The sequence below is a fragment of the Macrobrachium nipponense genome, chromosome 14, assembly GCF_015104395.2.
Source record: "Macrobrachium nipponense isolate FS-2020 chromosome 14, ASM1510439v2, whole genome shotgun sequence".
NCBI classification, from domain to species: domain Eukaryota; kingdom Metazoa; phylum Arthropoda; class Malacostraca; order Decapoda; family Palaemonidae; genus Macrobrachium; species Macrobrachium nipponense.
The window spans coordinates 41,410,444-41,435,737 of record NC_087207.1 but is presented as its reverse complement, the minus strand read 5'-3'; the positions used below and the strand labels follow the sequence as shown (position 1 = coordinate 41,435,737).

The 25,294-nt window shown below is 44.1% G+C and overlaps 1 protein-coding gene across 1 annotated transcript in view; it reads right to left on the bottom strand.

Moving 5' to 3' along the window:
- The window catches only part of LOC135226094 (uncharacterized), a 122,542-nt gene extending 97,254 nt beyond the window's left edge, over positions 1-25,288 (bottom strand). The window contains exons 1-2 of the mRNA XM_064265551.1: positions 25,199-25,288; positions 24,852-24,949 (exon numbers count right to left, since the gene is read on the bottom strand). Coding sequence (XP_064121621.1) covers positions 24,852-24,874 — 23 coding nt within the window. The 5' untranslated portion in view covers positions 24,875-24,949; positions 25,199-25,288. The remainder of the gene's footprint in view (positions 1-24,851; positions 24,950-25,198) is intronic.
- Positions 25,289-25,294: the final 6 nt, after the last annotated feature.

Genomic DNA, 25,294 nt, shown 5'->3' with positions numbered 1-25,294 from the left:
TTGGGGATAGTGGGGTGTGGACATCACATGTTGAACACCCCATCTGCCCAAAAATTTTTTGAATTCAGAGCTGGTAAACTGAGGTCCACCATCTGTCATCAGCCTTACAGGAACACCTAAGTCTCGGAAGATGTGGCTGAAGTGTCGTGTCGTTGCTTCTGCTGTAGTATTAGTACCAAATTTTACCACTACTACTGGCCATCCAGTAAGCCTGTCTACATACATGAGGAAAGATTTTCCCAGCAACACTGAAGAAATCAGCCGATACTGATTCGAAAGGACGAGAGGGGTTCTCGTTGCATAACCACGCTCCTGCTGTTGACTTGGCTGCTTATCTGACATGGCTCACAGGCGTGGACCGTATTTGCTATATCTGAATTAATACCTGGCCAATATACAGTCTGTTTAGCCCGACGCTTAGTTGCCTCCACACCACGATGGCTGTCATGAAGGCGTGTTAAAATATTGCGTCGCATAGCTGAGGGAACCACTATTCGGGCTCCGTACAATACAAGGTCATCATCGGTGTATAATTCCTCCCTTATTTTCCAATAGGGTAGTATGTCATTGTGGAGGTCGTAGCGGTGACTGGGGAATCCATTGGCAACGTTCTGGAGGAGTCTTGTGTATGAGGGGTCCTCACGTGCTGCGGTGCGAATTTCTTCCAAGGTAAGATCTTGTGTAGTTGATGTCTTCACCTCTGAAATTGCGTTGACGGTCTTGGCTATTACACTCCTTAGGGAAAGATGGGTTTCACTATTTTAGCATATCATCCTCAGACGTTGGGAGGCTCACAGGGGAACGTGAGAGGGCATCAGGGTGCAATGTTCCTTGCCCTTAACGCCACACTGCAGTGAAGATATATGGTGAAACTTTCTCTTTTAGACGTTGTAGACGTGTGTTTTCCACTGCATCCAAAGTATGTTATTGTTATTATACAATTAAGTTTGTTCATACTTACCTGGCAGATATATATATAGCTGTATTTCTGACGTCCGACAGAAAATTTTCAAAACTCGCGGCACACGCACAGTGGGCGGCCAGGTGGTAGTACCCATTCCCGCCGCTGGAGGCGGATATCAGGAACCATTCCCATTTTCTATTCATATTTTATTAATGCCTCTGTCTCCTGAGGGGAGGAGGGCGGGCACTATAATTATATATATCTGCCAGGTAAGTATGAACAAACTTAATTGTATAATAACAATAACATTTTGTTCATGCCACTTTACCTGACAGATATATATATAGCTGAATCACACCTTCGATGGTGGGAACAGACAGAATAGGATTTTTTTGGGAAACTAAAATTAAGTAGATGATATACATCTGGTTCCTTACCTGTTTGCAAAGTATACTATGTGATTACTGTCACGTAAGGCTGCTTTGCTTAATAACAGAGTTGCCAGCCAGGTGGAGACCTGTAGTGCTGGTGCAGCTCTGGATGATCTGTCAACGGGTGCGGAGACCTCAGCGTGACAAGATCATCGACCGGCATACAAATGAGGGCAACGAAGCAACTGACCACCACCTGACCAACTATACACAAACCCCTTAACACTAGCTAACGGATGGGAGATCTCACATAAGACTCACCACAAACCTAAAAACAAAAACACCACAACCTAACTTAACCTAACTAAGGAATAGGGAAAGAGCTACTTCCGGACCCCAATACTGTGTCCGCAGAAAAGTTATGGCCCCAGTGCATTGCAATCGTCATAGATCGTTCTCACATCCCTTAGGTAATGTGAGGCGAAGACGGAGTTGCTCCTCCAAAAGGTACAATCGAGGATGTCCTTGATTGACATGTTCTTTTGGAAGGCCAGAGAGGTAGCGACGGCTCGTACTTCGTGCGCCTTTACTCGGAGAGGCTCAATCAGTCTTCTGAAAAGATGAATGAGCCTCCCGAATGGTGTCCCCTTAAAAAAGAAAGCAACTGCATTCTTTGATAAAGGTAACTCTGGCCTCTTCACAGAGCACCAGAGGTTACCTGAGGGACCTCTAACCTCTTTAGTTCTATGCACGTAGAACTTGAGAGCCCTTACTGGGCAAAGGACTCTCTCTGGTTCTTGGCCCACCAGACTTGACATCCCTTTGATCTCAAAAGTCTTCGGCCAAGGGTTCGAAGGATTTTCATTCTTGCCAAGAAAGATGGGTTCAACGAGCAGACAGCATTGTCCCCTTTGAAGCCCATTAACTTGTTAAACGCTTGAATTTCACTAACTCTCTTAGCCGTCGCAAGAGAAGTTAGGAAAAGAGCCTTCCTTGTCAGATTCCGAAGAGACGCTGTTTGCAGCGGTTCGAAAATGTCCGACATCAGGAATTTCAGAACTACGTCAAGATCCATGATGGAGGTCTCGGTTGAGGCAACCTTCAAGGTCTCGAAAGACTTCAAAAGGTCATGAAGATCCTTGTTGTCAGACAGGTCTAGGCCTTCTGTGCCTAAAAAACCGCTGACAACATACTTTTGTATCCCTTGATGGTATGGGACCGCTAATTTCTGCACATTTCTGAGAAATAGCAGAAAATCAGCTATCTGGTTCACAGAGGTCGAGGAAGAGGAAACTCCCTCCTTTTTACACCATGCCCTGAAGGAAGCCCACTTCGACTGGAGACAGCTCTTGTGGAAGCACGTCTCGCATGTGCGATTGGCTCTTGCAGCTGCCTTCGAAAAACCTCTCGCTCTGGCCAACTTTTCGATAGTCCTGAACGCAGTCAGACTCAGAGCGGAGAGGTTTTTGTGAAACCTTTCGAAGTGAGGCTGTTTGAGTAGATCTTTCCTCCAGGGCAATGTCCTTGGAAAGTCTACTAGGAACGACATGACCTCTGTGAACCATTCCCTTGCTGGCCACATCGGAGCGATCAGGGTTAGCCTTGTCCCTTCCGAGGCCGCAAACTTCCTCATGACTTCCCCCAGAATCTTGAATGGTGGGAAGGCATACAGGTCCAGGCCCGTCCAATTCCAAAGTATCGCGTCCACTGCGATTGCCTCTGGATCCAGGACCGGGGAGCAGTAAAGAGGAAGTCTCTTGTTCCTTGACGTTGCGAATAAGTCGACCAGTGGACGTCCCCACAGCGTCCACAGGTCTCGACAAACGTCCTTGTGCAAGGTCCATTCCGTCGGAAGGACTTGTCCACCCCGACGACTGAGGTAGAGGTCTGCCCTGACGTTTTGCACACCTGCAATGAACCTCGTCAGGATCGTTACCTCTTTCCTTTTTGCCCACCCAAGCAGAATCTCTCTCGCTAGGAGTACAACGCTCTGGAGTGTGTACCTCCCTGGTTTTTTAAATAAGCGAGTGCTGTGGGTGGTTGTCCGAGTTTTTATCTGAACAACCTTGTTCTCCAAACTCTTCTCGAAGAACTGCAGGGACAGAAACACTGCTGCCAGTTCTTTTACATTTATATGCCAGGCTACCTGTTCCCCTCTCCAGGAGCCTGACACTTCCTTCCCCCCTAGTGTTGCTCCCCATCCTGTGATGGAAGCGTCTGAGAACAACACTAGGTCGGGGCTCAAAAGACTTAGGGACACACCCTCTTGCAGCTTCTGAGGGTCCAACCACCATCTTAGGTGGTTCTTGACCTGAATCGAAATCCTCAATACTGGCATCGAGATCGTCTTTTTGCCTTCCACCCTCTTTCTGCCAAGAAGAATTGGGAGGCCTGATGTGCAGTCTTCCCAAGGAAACAAACCTTTCCAGCGAGGTAAATGGTCCCCAGCAGACTCATCCATTCCCTCGCCGAGCAAGTCTCTTTCGTTAGAAAGGCTGAGATTTTTTCTAAGCCTAGCGCTGACGTTCCTGGGACGGAAACGCTCGAAAAGCCACTGAATCCATCTGAATCCCCAGATACACGATGGACTGTGGTGGGGGTCAGATGCGACTTTTCGAGGTTGACCAGAAGTCCCAGGGACTTCGCTAAGGCTAAAGTGAACTGCAAGTCCTTCAGACACATTCTCTCTCACAAATAAGAGCTGACGCTCTGATCAGCCAGTCGTCGAGGTATAGGGAAACCCTTATTCCCGAAGAGTGTAGCCACCTCGCTACGTTCTTTTCATCACCACTGTGAACACCATCGGAGCCGTGGTCAGTCCGAAGCACATCGCTCTGAACTGCCAAACTTTGTTGTTCAAGACAAATCTTAGATATTTTCTTGACAGAGGGTGGATCGGGATGTGGAAGTACGCGTCCTGCAAGTCCAAAGATACCATCCAGTCGCCCGGTCTCAACGCTCCCAGAACAGAATGAGGCGTCTCCATCGTGAATTTGTTCTTTTCCACGAAGAGATTGAGCCTGCTTACATCTAGAACTGGACGCCAACCTGACGACTGCTTTGGTACTAGGAAGATTCTGTTGTAGAAACCCGGAGACCCCAGGTCCGCGACTTGTTCCACCGCTCTTTTGTCGATCATCTGGTGAAGGAGATCGAACAAGACTTTCTTCTTTTCTCCTTGGTAGGATGGAGAAAAAAGGTCTCTGGGAGTCGTAGAGAGGAGGAAGATCTAAAAATTGGGGGATTTTGTACCCCTGCTCCACGATCTGAGGGACCAAGAGTCCGTGTCTCTCTCTCTCCACGCTCCCGCAAAATACTTCAGTCTGGCTCCGACTGGTGTCTGAAGGACATGCTTTTCACTTAGAAGGTTTTGGTTTAAAAGGAGCTCTTCCTCGTGAAAACCCTCTCCCTCGAGGAGCTGCTCTCGAGGGGGGAGCCCCACGAAAGGGCTTTACTTTCTTCGGCGGGCGAACTGCAGCCGACGAAGTGGAAGGTCCGGCCGACCGTCTCGTAGACTGGGCCAAAAGATCCTGAGTAGCCTTCTCTTGTAGGCTGTTCGTCAGGTCCTTTACCAAAGTCTGGGGGAAGAGATGGTTCGAAAGAGACGAGAACAACAAGTCCGCTTTCTGAGCTGGCGTTACTGACCGAGCTGTGAAGTTGCACAGCAAAGCTCTCTTTTTCAACAAAGCTGTCCCAAAGTGCGATACCAGCTCTTCCGAACCATCCCTGACGGCTTTGTCCATACATGCTAACACGCTGGACAGCTCCCCCAGACTAAGGGATTCTGGGCTTCTTGCTTGTAAATCCAGAACTCCCAAACACCAATCGAGGAAGTTGAAGACTTCCAGCGTCCTAAGCAGACCTTTCAGATGGATGGTCTGTCTCCGACGCGGTCCAAGTTACCTTGGCAGAGGGTAAAAGTGACCTCCTCTGTAAGTCTACGAGGCTGGAGAAATCTCCTTGCGCCGACGAAGGGATACGAACTCCCACTTCGTCCTTGGTCTTATACCAAATGCCTCCTTTCCCACTAAGTTTAGTAGGAGGCAAGGCGAAAGTTGTCTTGCCTTGGTCTCTCCTTCTTAACATCCAGTCTTGGAGCTTCTTGAAAGCCCGTTTCGTCGATAGAGAAGTCTTCATCTCTACGAACTCCGGGATTTTCCCCGTTTTCGATGAAGAAAACTGTGAAGGAGGAGACTTGGGAGCTGCGGGCTGAAATTTGTCCTCAAAAGCAGAACGTAAACAGTCTGACTAGGACTTTGTAATCAGAGGTAGAAGGGGCTGTAGCAGGCTCCTCTTCACCCGATTCAGCTGAACTACCATTTCCATCCTTCCTTCTCTCAACGGAAGAGGAGAATGTCTGTCAGGCGAAGGCGTCCTATTGGGGGGTCTTAGCAAGATCAAAGGACCCCTATCCTTGCAAGATGCAGCCTTCTCACGGCTATCTTCTTTTTGACGCTTACTGCTCGCTAATGACAGAGCGTCCTGAGGCGGACGAGCGTCTTCCGCGCCCTCCGCGGCAGTCTCACCTGCTCGAGAAGCGTCTTTACTTCTCTTTGCTGGCATACGTGCCTGAGCGCGTAACAAAGTGTCTGGGGGTAAGAATTCTTGTTCTGAATCCCCGAAAGCGTCTTGAAAGGAAGCCTGAACTTCCTGGCGAGCTTCTTGCCAAGCGTCCTGTCTAGCGTCCTGGAGAGCGTCCTGCCGAGCGTCCTGTGTAGCGTCCTGGCGAGCGTCCTGACGAAACGTCCTGCCTAGCGTCCTGCCAAGCGTCCTGACGAACGTCCTGCCGAGCGTCCTGACGAAAGTCCTGGCGAGCGTCCTGACAAGCATCTTGCCGAACGTCCTGCCGAGCGTCCTCGCACAAAACGTCTTCAAAAGCGTCCTGTCGTAACGTCCTTCTATACGACGAACGAGATCTGCGAATCGCTGAAGGAGCAGCGATCGGCGAACGAGACTCAGGAGGCGACGGCAAAGGAGACTGCTTAGTCCTCTTGACAGGCAGTCTAAGGTCCTTCCTCCGCTTAGGCTCGACTGCTGCTGGGCGAGTCCTCTGAGCCATAAGCGAGGATAGCTGGTACCTGAAGGGACAAAAAAGAATGTTCTTCGTTGGAGAAGAATGAGTCGAGGAAGCCAGGACTGGTCCTGTGAGAAGACGATGGCGAGGGGACGCCTCCTTCCTATCTCAAAGGAACAGCTACCTGTTCTCAGGTGTACGCGCCTGTGCGCGCAACCTAGCGTCCTCATCTGAGGAGATCCTACCTCTCTTCTGAGGCGGAAAGACATGGTAAGCGTCTTCCGACGAACAAGGCGAAAGAGGACGTGAAGCGTCCTCCGCCAGAAACGTCCTCTTTAACGGACGAGAGTCTCTCCGAGCGCTCCACCCCTTGCGCGGGGAGGACGCTTCGGAGGACGAAAAGCAGTCCTTCAAGACGCGTGCTCGTGCACGGTCTTTGGCAGCCTGGGTCTTTGCTACAAGGCCTGCCGAAGGGACGCCAGATCGGTGGGAAGCCCCCGTAACCCTCTTGCGGCTTTCGACATACCTCCTCCCTGGGTCTTGGGAGTCTGATAGAGGTCTAGGCCTAGAGGCATTATGGGGCCGATCTGACGCCCTCCACAACACTGGGGGCACGATCACACACTTGCACCGAGCCAGTTTCCAAGGCTTTTACTTTGGTCTCCAGAGTGCGAAGGGACTCCAAAATCATAGAGAGAGCATCCGCTCCTCCCGACACAGAATCAGAGCCCGAAGGCAACACAGGTTTAGGGGTTGTAAACACTACAGGTGTTAGTGCAGGAGAAAACGTTAGTCTTACCTTTGAAGAACTTCTTGAGGAAGACCTCCTGATCCTATCGCGCTCCAATTTAAGGCGATAGGACTCATATGCTCTCCATTCATCATCAGTCAACAATCTCTCACATTCCTTGCACCGATGATCAATTAAACAATGAAGCCCCCTACAACTCATACATACGTGGTGGGGGTCTACCGATGCTTTCGGTAGCCTCACCTTACAATCAGCACTCACACACACTCTGAAACTCACACCACTTGATCCAGACATATCTATTAGAGAAAAGTCAATCCAAAATCAAAAAACGGTCCACTATCGCGCATGCCAATCCAACATCCAATTCAATACCAACAAAATCAATCAGATACTTAGAAACGAGTCAAATTCCAAAAAATCCTGAGCAGAGGTCTGTAAACAGATGTTTACCGACCGGCGACAGAAAAAATATGAATAGAAAATGGGAATGGTTCCTGATATCCGCCGCCCAGCGGCGGGAATGGGTACTACCACCACCGGAGGCCGCCCACTGCTGTGTGCCGCGAGTTTTGAAAATTTCTGTCGGACGTCAGAAAAATACAGCTATATATATATCTGTCAGGTAAGTGGCATGAACAAAATATGTATTCAAGATGGGTACCAGGGGTCTATGGTCAGTCACCGATGTGAAATGGGGTAATCCAAGTGTAATCCAAGTAAGTAATGGTGACATTTAGTCATAACCCAAACTGAAGTTAAACATTCCAACTCAATGGTGGCTCATCTAGTTTCTGCATCAGCCAAAAATTGTGAACCACACTGGGCCAAACGGAAATGGCCTTCCCCACTGTCTTGCAGAAGGGCATATCCTAAACCATATAAACGAGAAGCATCCGTTTGCAGTATGGTGGGGCACATCGGGTCAAAATGAGCTAGCACAGGTGGCTGAGATAGAGCCTTTTTAACACCGGCAAAGGCAGCATCATGATCTGCCGTCCACATAAAGGATCTCCTGGGGCCCATTAGTGGTCGAAGTGGATCTGCTGCAGCTGCAAGATTGGGTGAAAATTCTGTCAACTGGTTAGTAAGGCCAATGAATGACCTTAAATCTGTCAAATTTGCTGGCTTCAGAGACTCTGATATAGCTCGAACCTTCTCCTTATCAGCTGCAATTCCATCTTCAGATAATGTGTATCCATAAAATGATACGGTAGGGCTAACAATAATAGACTTTTCTGCATTTAAAGAAATACCATGTGTCTTACAACGTGACAAACTTTGTTAACCCTAAATAAGTGAAAATAATAATCCTATCATATACAAGAATGTCATCCACCACCTTAACACAATTTTGGATGCCTTGAAGGGTAACATCACCTCTCCTGAAGTAGGCATCTCCTGAGGCACTGAATCCCATAGGTGAACGATGATAGCGATACCGACCATAGGGCATGATGAATGTTGTAAGGGCTTGGTCCTCCTCTGCTAGTGGGATCTGCCAGTACCTACTCAATGTGTCCATGGTGGAAAAATACCTGGAAGTAGGATTGAGGCTCCTAATTGCACTAAACGGTGATGGAGAAGGATGGGCCTGGCCTTTGCACCTGTGAATTTTAAACTTGCTTCAATCTGTGGGGGACACGAACACCACCTGTAGGTTTGGGCACAACCACTAAGTGGTGACACCATGGGGATGGTTGATCCCCAACAGGTTCAATGATACCTTGTGCTACCATTGCCTCCAACTCAGTCTTGACGTCCTCTTGAAAGCCTAGTAGTATTGTACGTGGAGTGTAGATTGCAAAGGGCTTGACATCCTCTTTAAGGTGAATACGCATGGGCGGCCCAGTCATTGTCCTAAGTTGTGCTCCTTGATGAAACTGCTCCTTTGTCATTAGCACATCACTATATTCCTTGAGAATGTATTGCCTAGCTTCTTCTTGTGACATTGTAGCAGGGGGTGGAGAAACAGATGTAGTTTCAGATGCTATAACTTGGCTGGCTGGCACCTCACTGGTTCCTGCTGGAAGTCCTGCTCAGTTTCCTCTCTTGCATTTGACGCGGGAAGTCCCAAGGAATGATCCTTAGGTGTCGGAGGGCATCATAACACAGTAGGGGTGGTTGGGAGAAAAAACTAAGGACGTCAATATACCCCTTGTATGATATATTACCATATGTCATCATGGCCTCCATTGATCCCAATACTTTACCTTCCATGGTGATCCATCAGCGTTGGAGAACTGCAATTCAGGGGGAGGCCACAATTCCTTGATACCGATGCCCAGTGCTTGTAGATGCTGCACTCCAAAAACAGTGGTATCTGCACCGGTATCAGGGATAACGTTGATCTTCCCTGATTTACCGCCATATGCAACATGTAAATTGATAGGCGGTGAGGGGCAACCTTGAGGGCGTAAAGCGACTGAATGTATAGCTGGAGAAGATGTCTTGACGGTGTCAATTTATTTTCCTTTAAATCCTTCGACTCCGCCCTAGTTCCCTTTGACTTTTTCTGTGCACAGCAAACATCATAGTGGCCAAATTTATAGCAAACTCAGCACTCCTTAGCCAATGCGGGACATGCAGCAGAATATGGGAAATGGCCAGTTTTAGCACAGTTCCTGCACTTGTGAGATGCTGCCTTACATGTGTCGCTATGATGCTGTTGACCACAATTCTTGCATCTGCTACTGAAAGAAGGGTTTTTCTCCTGCGAGTAACTTTTCTTAGGTTGTGGCTGCTTAGCAGCAACCTTCTTTTGCTTCTTGTAGTTTGACAGCACAATACTGAAGTCTGTGGAGCCTTTAGCTCAGTCGTCTTCTTTGCAGCTTCAAAAGCCTGCAAGTTAGCTTTACTTCCTCAAGTGTTGCTGTAGTTGGCATGCTGATGAGGCTTCTGGTGAGTTCTTCATTCCTTATGCCAACCAAAATGGCGTGTTTCATTTGCGACTCCACGCAGTTAACGCCTTTACACAAATCAACCTCCTCTGAGAGCTGTTGTAAACGAACGAAAAAATCCGTTAATGACTCGCCTTCTGCTTGCTTACATTGCGTAAAAGCTAAACGGCGAAGTGCCTCATTCTGCTGACCCTTTATATAAGTTTTCAATTTGAGTTAAAAAACACCATCTAAAAGCATAGGTGAGTCTGGCGGAATACCCAAATTGTGTTCTAACAAGCGTCTCATCTCAACACTTAGGCATGCCCTTAGCTGTATAATTGCTTAGGTTGTGGTAAATTATCCAAATCTACCATAACAGCATAATCATTCCATCTCTGCTTCCATTCTGTGTATTGTCTATAGGTGACATCGTGAGTTAATGGTGGCAAATTTACTGTAACCTTAGTGCTTGCACAGCTAAATTAGGCCCTTGGAGAACGCTTGCAGATGTAGGTACTGGGGTAGGGGGCCCTATGCCATCAGTTGCTTGAGGTACGGGGTGCCTGGGGCCGAGTCATAGCTTCAATTAATGCTTTAAACAAATTCTTCTGATGCCTGACATTGTCTTCTTTTCTTCTTTCTTCATCTTGTTTTCTTCTTTCTTCATCTTTTCTATCCATGTATTCAAACATCTAGCTGATAAAATCCATGGCCGAAGGGGTTGATGAGGGAGACGTAGATCTTGAATGTGTTGGAGATGACGTCATGTCGGCGGTGGTTGAGGAAGATGGGGAAGAAACCTCCAAAGTCTTCGGTCTCTTCCTTTTATCGTGTTTTGGCGGCATAAATAGACAATTCAAACGAAAATAAGAAGAAAATAATCGCTCAGCGCCTTCAGTGTATTGGCGGCATAAATAGAAAATTCAATCGAAAAAAAGATAGAATATCGCTTAGCGCCTTCAGTAGTAACGTCACAATGACGTCACAAACGATAGCCAATCACCGACCACAATAGCTCTAGGTAACGGAGCAAGATTCGGAGCTGGCAACACTGTAACTGCTGTGGTCTCTTGCGCCGTTGCACACACGGTGAACAACAAAGCAAGTAGTCGCCCCTCAAACGCTGGCGAGTAGGGGTGTGCCGCTCTGTTCCGGCCTCTGCAGACGGCCAACGCACACTAGTCCTATTTAGGTAGCCATCACATATATTGAGTCGCTGTAATAAAGCCCCAGCAATATATTGAGTCACTGTTAAAAAGAAAAAACCCAACAATATATTGAGTCACTGTAAACTACACAAGCTCACTGCCAATATGTACGTACATCCAAACGAAGCTCGAGTTCACTGCTGCTTGGTAACTTGGTTACGATGAACACGAACACTTGGTTCTTGCTTGCTTTGACCAAGTTGGTTGGAGAAGTTAATAACTGATCGAAATTCACTTATGGCAAGTCACTCACTGCGCCATCTTTGTTATCTTTCAATAGATAGTTAATATAGGGCTTCACTGAACACTTGCGTAAATCCTTAAGCCATATAATACGTGAAAATGATAATTATAAAAGTTATACACTGGAGGAGCTTTGAACAGTGGCGGCTATGGCGTAGACTAATTGCAGTGATACCAGATACAGACAAATGAATAGCGCACCACAAAATGATATAAATGCTACATAATATTCCCTATGCTCCGATAAACATGAATAATTGCATTTACGTATTCCTAACACAACATGTATGCTAAATGTGCATTAGAAATACAGGTACATATTAATAATAATAATAATCATACATATAAGTAAATAATTGTGATAATCCATCAGTTTTTGATTACGCAGAATTATCAAAAGCAAGTGTTGGATAGAAAACCTGTAGTTAATGACTAACAAGTAACAATCAGTTTTGACTAGTGATCTCTTGTGCCTTCCCTTCACCATCTTGTATTAGGCAAATGAGGCACTAATATTTTCATTGTAGAGGTATCCCCAGTAGGTCTGTAATTCACTTCACTATACTAATAATACTTGTACATAAATATCCTCCTTAAGTAGGAGAGACCTTAGATGAAAGATAAGAGCATATCTGTTCTCTTCTTCAAGACACTGAGTTAGAGAGCACAAGTGTTCTCTCTTCTTCGAGAGACTGAGTTAGAGAATGTATAAGAACATTCACATGGCGCATCTAAAATAGCATTGTTCAGGTAGGTAAAATATTCTAATGACTCCTCCAAAGCTTTGGTACCTGTTGGCACCAGAAAGTCCTTAAGTTGGTGCAAAGTGGTGGCAATTATAGTATGCAAAAGCTCAGTAAAAGACAAGAATTTGATCATTCTAAACAAAACCTTGGACAAAGTCTCTGCCTCTGCATTAGACAACAGCACCTAGTCAGTCTCAAGAGCATGTCTCTTCATAGGATCGAGACAAGCAAAGAAATCAGAATCAACGACCCAAGATGGTTTAAGTGCCGGTAATGCGTCAGTGCCATAAAGATACTGCCCTCTGTGACTTAAAAAAGCCAAGAAGAATAGAGCCGGCAGACTTGAAAGAAGCTTTGTGCTCCAGAATACAAGATATTTTGTCAAAACCATAGACCCCTTAAATAGAAGGACTAGTATCTTGCACTCTCGGGTTGCGAAACTTGGGTCCCACTATTTTTTATGACGTAATATGTTCACTGTATGTAAACAATGATTGTATGTATGTAAACAATTACTTGAATGTATGTAAACAATGATTTGAATGTATGTAAACATTTTTACATTTATTCACTTTTAGTGCCGTATGTTAGTCATAAAATGGGCCTATTTAAGGAGTTTATGTTTTAGTCGAAAAGGAATGTAATCTAGCAACATATTGATAAACTAATTGCCAAAACTGTCTTAGACCATAATTGATATAATTTATTTTAATTTTTGTTTCAGGGGTTTCTACTAACAACGCACAATGCCTAAGAAGTGTAATGTCTACGGATGTCGAGGAAATTACAGGGATGTACCATACACCAAAGTAGTATCATTTCCAACTGATGAAGTGGAGCGAAACCGTTGGATCGATGCTATGCCAAATGAGCGTTCCAGTTTGCTACAGCTGAAGCAGATCTATGCTGTGCTCATCATTTTGACTGTGAATGGATTACAGTTAAAGGAGGGAAAAGACAAGTCATCCACCATCCATTTTCCCTGGAGTTTCAAAGTCATGCTTAAAGCAGGTCCCCTCAGCACCCAGAATTACAAACTGCTTCAGCAGAGACCCGAGCTGAAAACGAAAGACTCCGAAATGAAGTTGTGGATAAGATCGGCGACTTTTATTCATTTTGTAATGACATCCAGGAGCATATCTCAAAGGATTATCGTATTGTTTGTGATAGTGATGATATTTACATTTCTAAAACTGATGCAAAGGGCCGTTCCGTTATCCAATTTCTCCATTTGCAACATGTGAAAATCATCATTTGGGTTTTTGTATCTTAAATGCGTTGAGAAAAATGGAAAGGAAATACCTAAGACATATTTTTCTAAAGCTGGTTGTCTGCAAAAGAATAGCCTTCTCAGTAAATGGTCCCAGTTTGATAAAATTATGTCATGCATAACAGAGTATGAGTTCAAAAGATGCAGACTATCTGAAAAGTGCAGTACAAGAATTGAGCCATATGAGTTGTTCTGATTCGCCTCATTTTCAGTTTCTTCATTCTCAGTTACAGTTATTACTCACCTTCATCCAGAAGGTCGTCAGAAATCTTTATGTTCTTGGTGCCGAACTCCATAACATTTCACCAGCTGCATATAAAATGCTACGAAAGTCTGGTTCAGTTGTTTTACCTAGAGTGGAACTGTTGAAAAAACTTCTCTCCTGTAGTCTACATGATAAAAACTTGGAGCAACTTTTTCAAAAACTTAAACCTCAGCATTCTTTTTGATGAAGTGAAGCTCACAGAAACACTTAGGTACTCAGGTGGTCGTGTTGTTGGTTACGCTCAAAATGGTTCTTGTGATACCGAAGTTCTCGCAACACATGCTTTAGTAATTGAAGTTGTCTGCCATTTTGGTGGCCCTAAATATGTACTACGCATTTACCCTGTTGCAAAACTTAATTCAGATCAACTCAAGGAAATTCTAGTAGAAGCTCTAGTAGCGGTTAGCGATGCTGGTGGTACTATAATTTCTTGTGTAGGTGATAATTGCAACACAACGTTGCAGTTTATGGTAAATTAGGTGGTCCTGGTAAAGCTTTTCATAATGCTATAAATTCTCATGCTTTCCCTTGTTTTTGACTATGTTCATTCTTTCAAAATGTAAGAAATAACTGGATAACCGTTCAGGATAAGGAACTTTCTTTCATAAAAGATGGAAAAACATATGTTTTGCACGATTGGAAGGACATAGAAGCACTGTACGATGAAGACAGGAGAAACAGGGCATCCGTCTAACCAAGATCACATACACAGCGTGTAACCCAAAGCCTTTGCAGAGACAAGCGTGCCTTTTGTTTGTCAAATCTTCAATGACAAAACTGTTGCTGCCCTTTCAACTCTAAAGGATGAAACTTGGCATTAGCGAGGGCACCATCATTTTTGTTAAGCTGATCACTGATTGGTTCCACATGATGAATGTGAAAGATCGGTATTCCGGTATTAACATGCGTGATGATTGTCGTCAACCATGGACCAATAATTGCACTACTTTCAAGAAACTTAATGAAACTTGTGATGTTATATCCTCTTGTGCATGGTCAGGTGGTCGAGGTCGGACGCAAAAGCTCACCAAAGCAAACCTGCAGAGGCATTGGTGCTGTCTACAAGAGCCAACATTGAGGCTGCAGAGTGGCTATTGACTCAGTACAAGTTCACCTATGTGCTACCTGGTGTGTTTGCTGATGAGGCCCTTGAAAAGTTCTTTGGCCAAGCCAGACAACGCAATGGGGGTAATTTCTACATTGACATTGTGATATCAAGGCAGCTGCAGCAACCAAGAACCTCCATGCACTTTTGAAATACGAGTCTACGCCGCACCAGTCTTAATGATGTGCCTTGTACTCTAACATTTGCAAATTGATGATTATCACTTTGACATCACTATTGCTGACACTGAAGACCTAGTTCAATCTAATGACAGTATCAAACATAAAAGTATTTTTCTAGCTGGATATCTGGAACACAAATTTCGAGGTAATATTTTGAGTGTCGAAACTGAAGATAACGACGACCATCATATTAATTCAGAGTTTCTCACAAACTTAAGCAGAGGTGGACTAACTGTACCTCTACTCTCAACAGTGCATTTTGTACACTCAGCCTATAAACTTTTTGATGAGTGCAACTTGCATTGCTGCCGAGCTCATCTCAGCCAAACTTTATCTTGTATCGATAGTCCAATGGTTGCAATTCAAGGAGCATGCCTTAATCTGTCAAACATTTTTTTTGAAAGCATTTGTGCTAGACAACAGTGATAAAGAAAGACACCTTGGCTGCTTGAGAAGAAAAGAAAAATTATCTGCTAAAAACTAAACATGTACCTAATGTTATTTATATTATGGAATGTTTTTTTCAATGATTTTGTTTCTAGAATAACTATATTGTTTGCCTTAGACATGTTCCTGTTGTTTCTCCAGGCTTAACTGTTTATATATGGATTTTAATTCAGTGACAGGGTAACTTAAGGTGTGTTTTCCATTGCTTTAATTGAGAGAATATACAATATTCTGTATGATTTTTGTGTTTTTTATGAGATTTGACCTTTAAATGACCTAGATTTGACCTTTAAATGACCTTCAGATGACATCGTAGGAGGTTAAAAGTATGACAAATGAACTCTTCGCCCTTCAAAACCCCTTAAGACACCAAAATGAAGGTTCTATCAGTTATTTGACACAAATTGTGGGTGGGACCCAAGTTCCAGATACCGAGCATAGAGGATACCAGTCCTTCTATTTAAGGGGTCTATGGTCAAAACACACTCTAATTGAAGGAGAAAAGCTTGGGCTTCTTCAAAGACTTAACAGGCGCTGAAATACTAGATGATAAAAGAGACCTAGTCTCTACAGAACTTCTTTCTTCCACCAAATGAGGATAAATGTTGATGAAAGACTGAAGGAACCTTCTCCACCTCGAACTCCTCTTGTACCAGCTATGGAGTCGGGGTCACGGAAGCTGACTATTTGCAATGAATTCCGACTTTCTTTCTAACAATCTGTCTTCTGATTTCCACCAAAGCAGGTGTTGTTTGATCTCTTGATCTTCAGAGAAACAGGAATGATGAACGAGTCCGGATATTTCTTCCTGTCCCAGCTGGCCTTGAGGTAGAATGGCAGAACTCTTATGTGAAGTCTTCTGAGTGAAACAAACTGCTCTATGGAAGTTAACGTTCCGAGAAGACTCATCCATTTGTTTTCACTGTGCATGAGCGAAAAGACAGGAATTCATCTTGAGGCAAGATTCCACTCTCTTGGAGGGGGGAAAAGCCCAAAAAACTCGAGAGTTCGGCTCATCCCCAAATATAATATCGTCTGAGACAGACCAGCTGGGACTTCTGCAAGTTTATTAACCCTGGATAGGTTTTGCTATTTTGGCACCCCGCTAAAGGTGTTTGGGGTCAAGCTCGACCCAAGAGCCCAGAAAAATTTGTGAGAATTCAAAAACTGTAGCTATGCTGTACATTTTAATTTCTAAAATCAATTGCCGAACACTACTGAAAAGATAAATCATACCCATCTACAAATTAAATATTTATTACAAATAGATAAAAAAAATAAGTACATATATACAAAAAATAATTTATGAAAATATTTTTAAAAAATAAAAAATACACTATATTCACAAAAAATTGAGGGAATCCTTCCTAAAACTACTATTTACAATATGTGACTGCCAGAAAAGGTGTCGGACCCATAAAGGTCAAAATCTGAAGAGAAAAAATAAAAGAGTAAGTTTTTTTGGCCCCAAAAAATTGTCAAAATTTCACGAATTTTTTTTGGTACCCAAATGAAATAGGAAGTGGCTAATCTTTTTTATAAAATAAACTCATATTATCCTAGAATGGAATTACGTAAAAAGATCTGCACTAAGATGTAATTTACTGTTAAATCAGAAATGTGCCAGAAAAGGTGTAGGACCCATAGAGGTCAAAATCAGAAAAGAGAAAAAAGGGTAAGTGTTCTTGGTCCAAATAATTGTCAAAATTTCATGAATTTTTTTTGGTACCTAAATGAAATAGGAAGTGGCACACAAGTCCAGAACCTGTCTCTATCCTCCCGATGTCTTTGGTACAGGCAGTCCCCGGTTATCGGCAGACTCAGTTATCGGTGCCATAAAATCGGCGATTTATGGCACCATAACAGGCCGAGTTTCGGCTATCAGCGCCATAATATACCTAACACAGGTGCCATAATGGTGCTTATGGCGCCAATAACCTGTTATCGGCGCCATAAATCGCAGAGTTTCAGTTAATGGTGGTTTTCACCTATCGGCACCCACTCGGGAACGGAACCCCTGCCGATATAACCGGGGTCTGGCTGTACAGCTAGTTATCGACTTACGACCTATGCAAGTTACAACTGATCGACTTTACGACTACCCACAACTAACACGACTGGGATGCAACGAGTAAGAAAGAGTGGTGTCCAGCTGAACGTACAATAGTTTTTTCCCAGCTTCCGCCTCTCCAAACACGCAGCTCACTTTTCGAGCTACTAAGGCTATTATCCTACATTGGCAACAAGGATATAACTCCACTAAACTTATGCCATCAAACACAACGGTTGACAAAATTAAGAGAAAATAATTTTAATCAAAACTTCAGGTGTTGAAAGAACATATTTTACTGTTGTTTTCACGCCGATAAAGATAAGTAACGTAACGGTAAAGTCCGTACTAAGATGAATGAAGTGAAAATAGCGAACTGAATCACGTAATATTTTTATACAATAAACATGCCCACAACGCAATCTGTTAACGAAAAAAATACTTTAGTTTACAAGACATATTAAATTCATATTTCAACTTAAAAACATGTTTTATGATAGATTACCTTATCTCATATAAGTAAAGTATCTAGATATTTTACGCTAACTATAAGTAAGGCAATTTGCTCCGAATTGAGTCAAATAATGGTGAAATAAACTCGTATTTGCTATCAGTTGATTTCCTAACCAAAACATTGACTGCTTTGTTAGTATACTATGATACAATAATTTGAGAGTACATACAATATTATTGAGTACAGTAATGTATAACTTTTTAAAAGATTCACGGAAAAGATGCATATTCATTGTGTTATTATTTCATAAATATACGTAGCCGTCAGCAGCCTGACATTGCTCAATTAAGTATGCGGATGTCGGTTCGAATATGATTCCTGTTTCGTGTCCAATTTTTTTTTTCTACTGATATATCATAGTCAGAATGCAATGAACCTCCAAAATTGGCTTATATTAATAAATTACTAAATTATATCGTATATGTAGTATACTGTAGGCTAGGCTACTGTATTCATATATATACGATATATGTACCATGATAACATCATCATCGTATACGTGAGACTAACTTGTTAAATGTTATTCAGTTTCTCTTTGCACTGAACTATCATAAGCCAATGTGAATGAAGTCAACAACTACCTGTATATAAACAGGCAATTGTAGAACCCCTCCAATGACTCAACTTCTACAAGCTCTATTGCTTTCTTGGAAAAAAGTGTGGAAACTTCCTCAGAGAGGGCCAAAAACTTTTTTGAGTTTTTGGAATATGCAATCAAGGCGATGGGACTCTTGACTAAAGGAGGTTTTTTCCTGAAAGGGATAGAATAGTCCTCTTTAAGACTTGAACAATCCACTGTTTTCCACCTCTTTCTTTCTAACTTTCTCAGAACAGGTGGAGTCTGGTCTAACTTTCTCAGAACAGGTGGAGTCTGGCTCCCACTGGAGCACGGAAGACTTGCATATAACTTTTTGGTTGCAGGTTTGGAGGTCGATTTCTTAATCGACTTACTGGTGAAACTCACTGAAGGTCTAGTCCTGGAAGAGAATCTCACTCTTCCTCCCCAAAAGGGCTGTCTCTGTACTGTTTCCAACCTAGAGGATATGACAGGAGAACCAGTTCTTTAGGCCGCTTGGAAGCCTGAGTTAAAAGATCCTGTGTGGACTTTTTGTGCAGGGATGAGGCAATGTTGTTCAGTGTCCTGTGGAAACAGGAAATCCTTGACTAAGGGAGAGTACAAAAGAATGGACTTATGGATAGAAGTGGTTCCCTTTGCAGTGAAAGAGACCCATAGCTCTCTCTTCTTCAGGACTCCCAAAGCATAAAGGCAGGTTAATTCATGAGCACTGTCTTTGATTCCTTTATCTAAGCAAGAAAGAATGCTAAGTATATCCACCACAAATTCTGGAGGAAGATGAGGGCATTCTTGAGCCTTTTTAGCGAGGGCGCCTACTGCCCAGTCCATAAAATTGCTCACTTCAAAAGCCGACAAAAGCATCACTTTAGCTGCAGAAAAAGCTGATCTAGCAGGCTCAATGACTGCCAAGAAGTCACCTTGGGAGCAGGCAGCCACACCCAAAGAGGGTGCTTCTCCAGTGGCGTAACAAAAATATCTCCTTTGAGAGACTTGCTGGAGGAAAAGCAAAGCAGGCCTTTCCTTGCTCTCTATTTGAGGAAAGCCAATCGTTTGGTTCTCTTATAGCCTTCTTAGCAGATATCAAAAGCACCATCCTAGGAAGGTGTTTACTCTACTCTGATGCTGATGCAGAATTTGACTACTCATCATAAAAGTAGACTGTGGAGAAAGGAGCTGCTGGAGTAAAAAAGGTAAGATACATCTTACAACCTGTAAGCTGTGGAGGAAGAGTCCTCTTCTGCTTCCTTAGGAACTTCTTCCTCTGCTGAAGAAGTGGGAGACAAAAGTATGTCTGAAGTCGTGCAAAGTGTAGTGTCTGAAGTCGGGCGAGGTGTAGTATCTAAAGTTGGGCGAGTTGCAGCCCTAGGTTTCTTCAAAAAGTCTAACTTCTAGCAGAGCAGGTGCCAATGGGTGCTCCAGCGCTACAGGCCGCTTCTGAGCCAAGGAATTAATGGGCGCTGCTGGGCGCTTCAAAGCAGACATGTTCGGGAGCTGATGGGCGCTCGACACAGACAAAATGACCAGGAGTAACTGGGGGTTTGCAAGGTTCAACAAACACTGGCGCCAATGGGCGCCCAGAAGCCACTGTACCAGAAGTGCTAGCACTCTTACGTCTATCGAAAGAAACTCTTTTAGCTTCTTTGAAAGGTCTACTGTCCTCCTTGCAAACTCCCAGAAACTGCAAGAAGGTTGATCCTGCACCACAAGAATGCCTTTAGACTTCTTGGAAGGCACCTGAGTGGAAGCGGGCGCTCCCAACAATGGCCTCTTCAGCAGCCTAGACTTCTTAAAGTGCCACTGACGCCTAATCTCCGGGCTGTCTGAGATGCCCTGGGAAGCTGCAACAGCTGCGTCTCTAAGGGGCCAACAACCCGTGGGCAGACAGAACTTTCCATTGTTTAATATCCCAATCTATACATTCCTCACACGATAATGATGGTGAACAAATTTGAACCCTCCATGAAGTGCAAAATGTGTGTAAGTCATACTTTAAGAATGTCAATCACATATTACAGCCTTTGCTGCAATAACGAGTTCACGACAAACTAGCATCAGACATCGTCAATGTTGGAAAAATATCTCAAAGTAAAAAAAACATAACATTTTCAGTCCAAAACGTGAGGAAAAAAAAGTCTTTACCCAAAATCCTAAGCGAAAAGCTACCAACAGTAAACTGTACTTCACCGATTAGCAAACAATCGGTACCCGACTAATTTCAAACCATTTAGCTGAGGATTGACAACCTCCATTGTCGTTCTTTGCAAAGTTGTTCCTCTCTCCTCAGATAGTGGGTGAGGCTACTACCACACCAAAAAAAATAAATCGCTACTGAGGATTTCAAATTTTAGCTGCCGTTAGTTAGAAACTGTGCATAGCTATTTAATTATGTACTAGGTAAGTTGCACACAAAATCTGCTATTTACTGAACAGAAGTTCTGAGTTGAGAGAAAACCCGTCGACGACACCAATCACAGTATATAGCCCACTTGCCTCAGTAAACTGCTGATGAAGACCTCCTAAGGTAGCTGGACATCTTGCCTGCTGCCTTGCGAGAGGAAATACCTGACAGTCTCCAACCGTGAAGAGATAGGCACCCTACTGACTGGTGGAACCTCTCCAGGAGGTTGGCGAGGAAGGTTGTGCCACTGGGGAAATTCTCTCAGAACTTCTGATACAAGCAACAGAAGGTCTGGGAACCACTCTGCTGGGGCCACAGAAGAGCCACTAAGGTCATCCTGAGATTCCTGGAACTCATTACTCTTCAGAACATGGCGGATCAGGCAGAACGGAGGGGAGGCGTACACCTCAAGATTGTCCCAAGGGTGCTGAAGAGCTTCCTCCACCAAGGCAAAAGGATCGGGGAGCACCAAATAGACCCTCAGCTTCCTGTTGAAGCAGGTGACAGAGAGGTCTAACATGGGTCTTTCCCACAGGTGAAACAGCCTTTCTGCTATGTCCTGATGCAGAGACCACTCTGTACCCAAGACTTGACTTCAATTACTTAGTTTGTCCTCCACTACATTCCTTCTGCCTGGAATGTATCTGGCCCTGAGCTCCACCGATTTGTCAATCACCTATTGGTGCATCTGGACTGTCAAAGAATGGAGCTGGCAAAACACAGCTCCCCTTGCTTGTTCATGGTTCACATAAGACACCACAGTGGTGTTGTCCAACATCAAAATGACCAAGTGACCTTCCACCTTCTTTCAGAACTCCCTCAGACCCAGGAAAGCTGCTTTCAATTCCAACATGTTAATGTGAAGCAGCTAGTCCTCTGCACTCCAGATGCCTGAGACTAGAAGCTCTTCGAGATGAGCACCCAAGCCTTCAGTGGAAGCATCAGAGAAAAGGAGCAGATCCGGAGGAGGGGGGAGTGTAGAGACACCCACTGTAAGGTTCTGGTTGTCCACCCACCAACGCAAGTCTCTTCTTACCTCTCTCAAAAAAGGCACGTATCTGCTGCTGAGGGGAACTCCCGCCAGGGACCAGAACTCCTACAATTTCCACTGCAAAGAGTGAATGTGGAGATGCTCATGAAGGACCAGCTTCTCAAGGGACAACAGGATACCCAGGAGAACCTGCAATTGGAGAGCTGGTTGTTCAACCTGAGCAAAGAAGGATTGAGCCACCGCTCTCAACATCCACAATCTCTGGTCCAATGGAAAAACCCTCGATGCTGTCGTATCTATTACCATACCCAGCTAAAGAATCCTCTGGCTGGGGAGCAGATTGGACTTCTCCAGGTTTACTATGATGCCTAGGCTTCGACAAAACTGGAGATGATGGTCCCTGTCCTGAACCAACTTCTCTCTCAAACTTGCTAAGATTAGCCAATCTGTAGGACCTTGAACTGGAATACTTGCTCTTCAAAGCTGAAGCAAAGGAATCGCCTGGATGAAAGGTAAATTGGGATCTGGAAGTAGGCATCATTCAAGTCTATCGACTGCATGAAGTCGTTCTGCCTTACTGCTGCCAAAACTGTCCGGGGAGTCTCCATCCCGAACCTCATCTTCCCGATGAAGAGGTTCAGCATGGAAAGATTTATCACTGGTCTTCAATCGCCCGTAGCCTTTGGAACCAGGAAGACTGGACTGTAGAACCCTGGTGAATATCAATGATCTTCTTCCACTGCACCCTGTCCAACATCTTTGACACTTCCTCCTTGAGAGCTAAGTGCTTCATAGAACCTCGAGCACAAGTCCTGGAGGAACGGGACTAAAGGGGCATTGCTGTTGCTGCTTCGACTTAGGTGGAGCTTTAGGCTGTGGAGGTCTAACAGACGCTGACTGCCTGGCCAACCTCCTTGGAGAAGATCACCTACTCTGCCTTGGAAGGGGAGGAGGCAGGTGTGAATGAGCATCCAACTTCATGACCGCCTGCTGAACAAGCCTGTCAGTCTATAGCATCTTCCAGCTGTGTCCTGGGAAGAAAAGCTGCGATTCCAGGAGGTTCACATTCCGAAGAGAGACAAGGATTCAGGGTCCACTGAACTTGTCACCTTTAACAGGGCAGCATCCCTCCTAAACAGGAGCAGGTTGGCCCACAAATTAACAATGAGATGGCCCAGGTAAGAAATGGCCTTAGCACCAGACTGAAGCAACCAGGTGAAGGAGGGCGAGTTGACAGAACCTCCTTCAGGAAGACACAACGCTATCCTGGCCACTGCAGATGACCACAAGTCCAGTCACGACACAGTCTGGAAGGCAGAAAAAGCAGTTAACTCCAAAGTCGAGGCCTCTTCAAAGGTCAATGAAGGAACCTCAGGCCTCACCTGATCCAGAGTTAAGCAAGGCTTTAAATGGATCACTACTGCACAGGCCTTAATGGATGGTCTAAGGGAGCAGCCAATGGCACTACCATATAAGCATCCATGGAATAAATTGGAAGGACCTAGCATAGTGCAGCAAACAGCAGGCAACCATATGCATAACCAGCACTATGGTGCACAGGGAAGGGTCATTCCAACATCAAGCATAGGTATCTGGTTGAACATGTACTTGAGGTCCTCAAGAACCAGTTTAAAAAAATAGATATGATCAGAAACCAAAAGCAGCAATTAATCTTCTTGTCTGACCTCCAGTGAGAAACTGCAAGTATGATCCTACTTTTGCCTGGGAAAGCAAGGGATCAGAGGCACACTCATGAACTTCCATGTCACTCCCTTTGTCCATACCTGATTTGTTTGAGCTTCAACAGTAATCATCACCTTTCATAAAAAACCATCACTCTTCATCATCTCACGGTTTATAGACGGGGCTACAAGCAGGTCGGGAGGGAGAGAAGGATGAGGTGGAAGTAGAAGAACACGTCTGTTTCCTCACCATGCTTCAACATAGTCTCTCACTATTGTCACCAACCATCCTAGGGGATAAAGTTGAGGTAGATGTCCACAGAGGTCATTGAGCACAAAGTCCAGGAGTTTCCATACAGGTACAGGCAGTCCCCGGTTATCGGCGGACTCGGTTAATGATGATCCAGTTTTATGGCGCTTGTCTAGCACCATAAAATTGCCAATTTATGGTGCCATAATGGGCCAAGTACTGGTTGGCGCCATAAGGTGCCAATAATAGAGTTATGGCGCCATAACGTACCTAACAGAGGCGCCATTAACCAAAACTTGGCGCCATAAGCAACATAACTCTCCCAGTTCCGGTTAATGGCAGCTTTTGCTTATCAGCACCCCACCAAGAACAGAACCCCAGCCGATACCCGGGGATTACCTGTATCTTGAAAAGAGCAACAGCATTAGGAAGGTCAACAACAATGACCCAAGAACACAATAGTCAAGTATGAGTTACACTTTAATCTGAGAGAAGAAATAAAAAAAAATGTCAGATTAAAGTTTCAACTTTTTTTTTCGTTGCTGATCCCCTAAATGGTTTTGTGGATTACAATGAATTGAAATTTAGCCTTAAATCTAATGTGATAAATGCTACTGGATCACACATTTTTCTTAATCCTTTGTCATGAAAAAATAAAACCCAATCTCATAGCCCTGCCTGACTGCATGTCCATTTACATATTAAACAGTAGAGTGAAGTACTGTCATCAGGAAGCTGACTAATTTATCATACCAAGCTTGCAAAGACAAGCCACCTTTGTTGTTATACCAAAAACCAACACAAATCATTATTATACAATTGACCCTGAAATGCAGATAGCTAAGAGAAGGTTTGGTTATAAAATAAGTGAACCATAAATATGCAGCTAGCATGGGTCTGCAGCTGATCTTAAAAAACTACATGAGTACATACAATGCAGTATACATATACACCAAAATTTACTGCTCCTGATACTCATAACACGTTAAGTTACAACATACCCTGCTACTGCCTGAACATCCATCCATTTTAAAGCACGGTTGACATCATCTGGTGTGAGTCTTCGGCGTTTGCTGTGTCTTAAAAACTGGCCACATACCTGACGAAAAATGAAAATACATGTGCAGTACAAAGTTTGTACAAAAATAGGTAGGTTGCAATTATGTATTCAAGCTACAACAGAAAAAAAGGTATACAGAATGCCTTATAAACTGAAAATAACTGACCAAGCACCATTTCAAAAATCATAATTACTAGCATAAAGGCCTTCAAAATAAAAAAATTCATATGACTTTCATACACACATAAATGAATACAAAACAAATAGCATTAGTACGAAAATACATACATTCAACGACTGACGTAACCTGTACGTGGCATCAGCAGCTATTCCCCTGGCAACCTCCTGGGATAGATCAACTATACCCACACTTTCTCCCCAGGT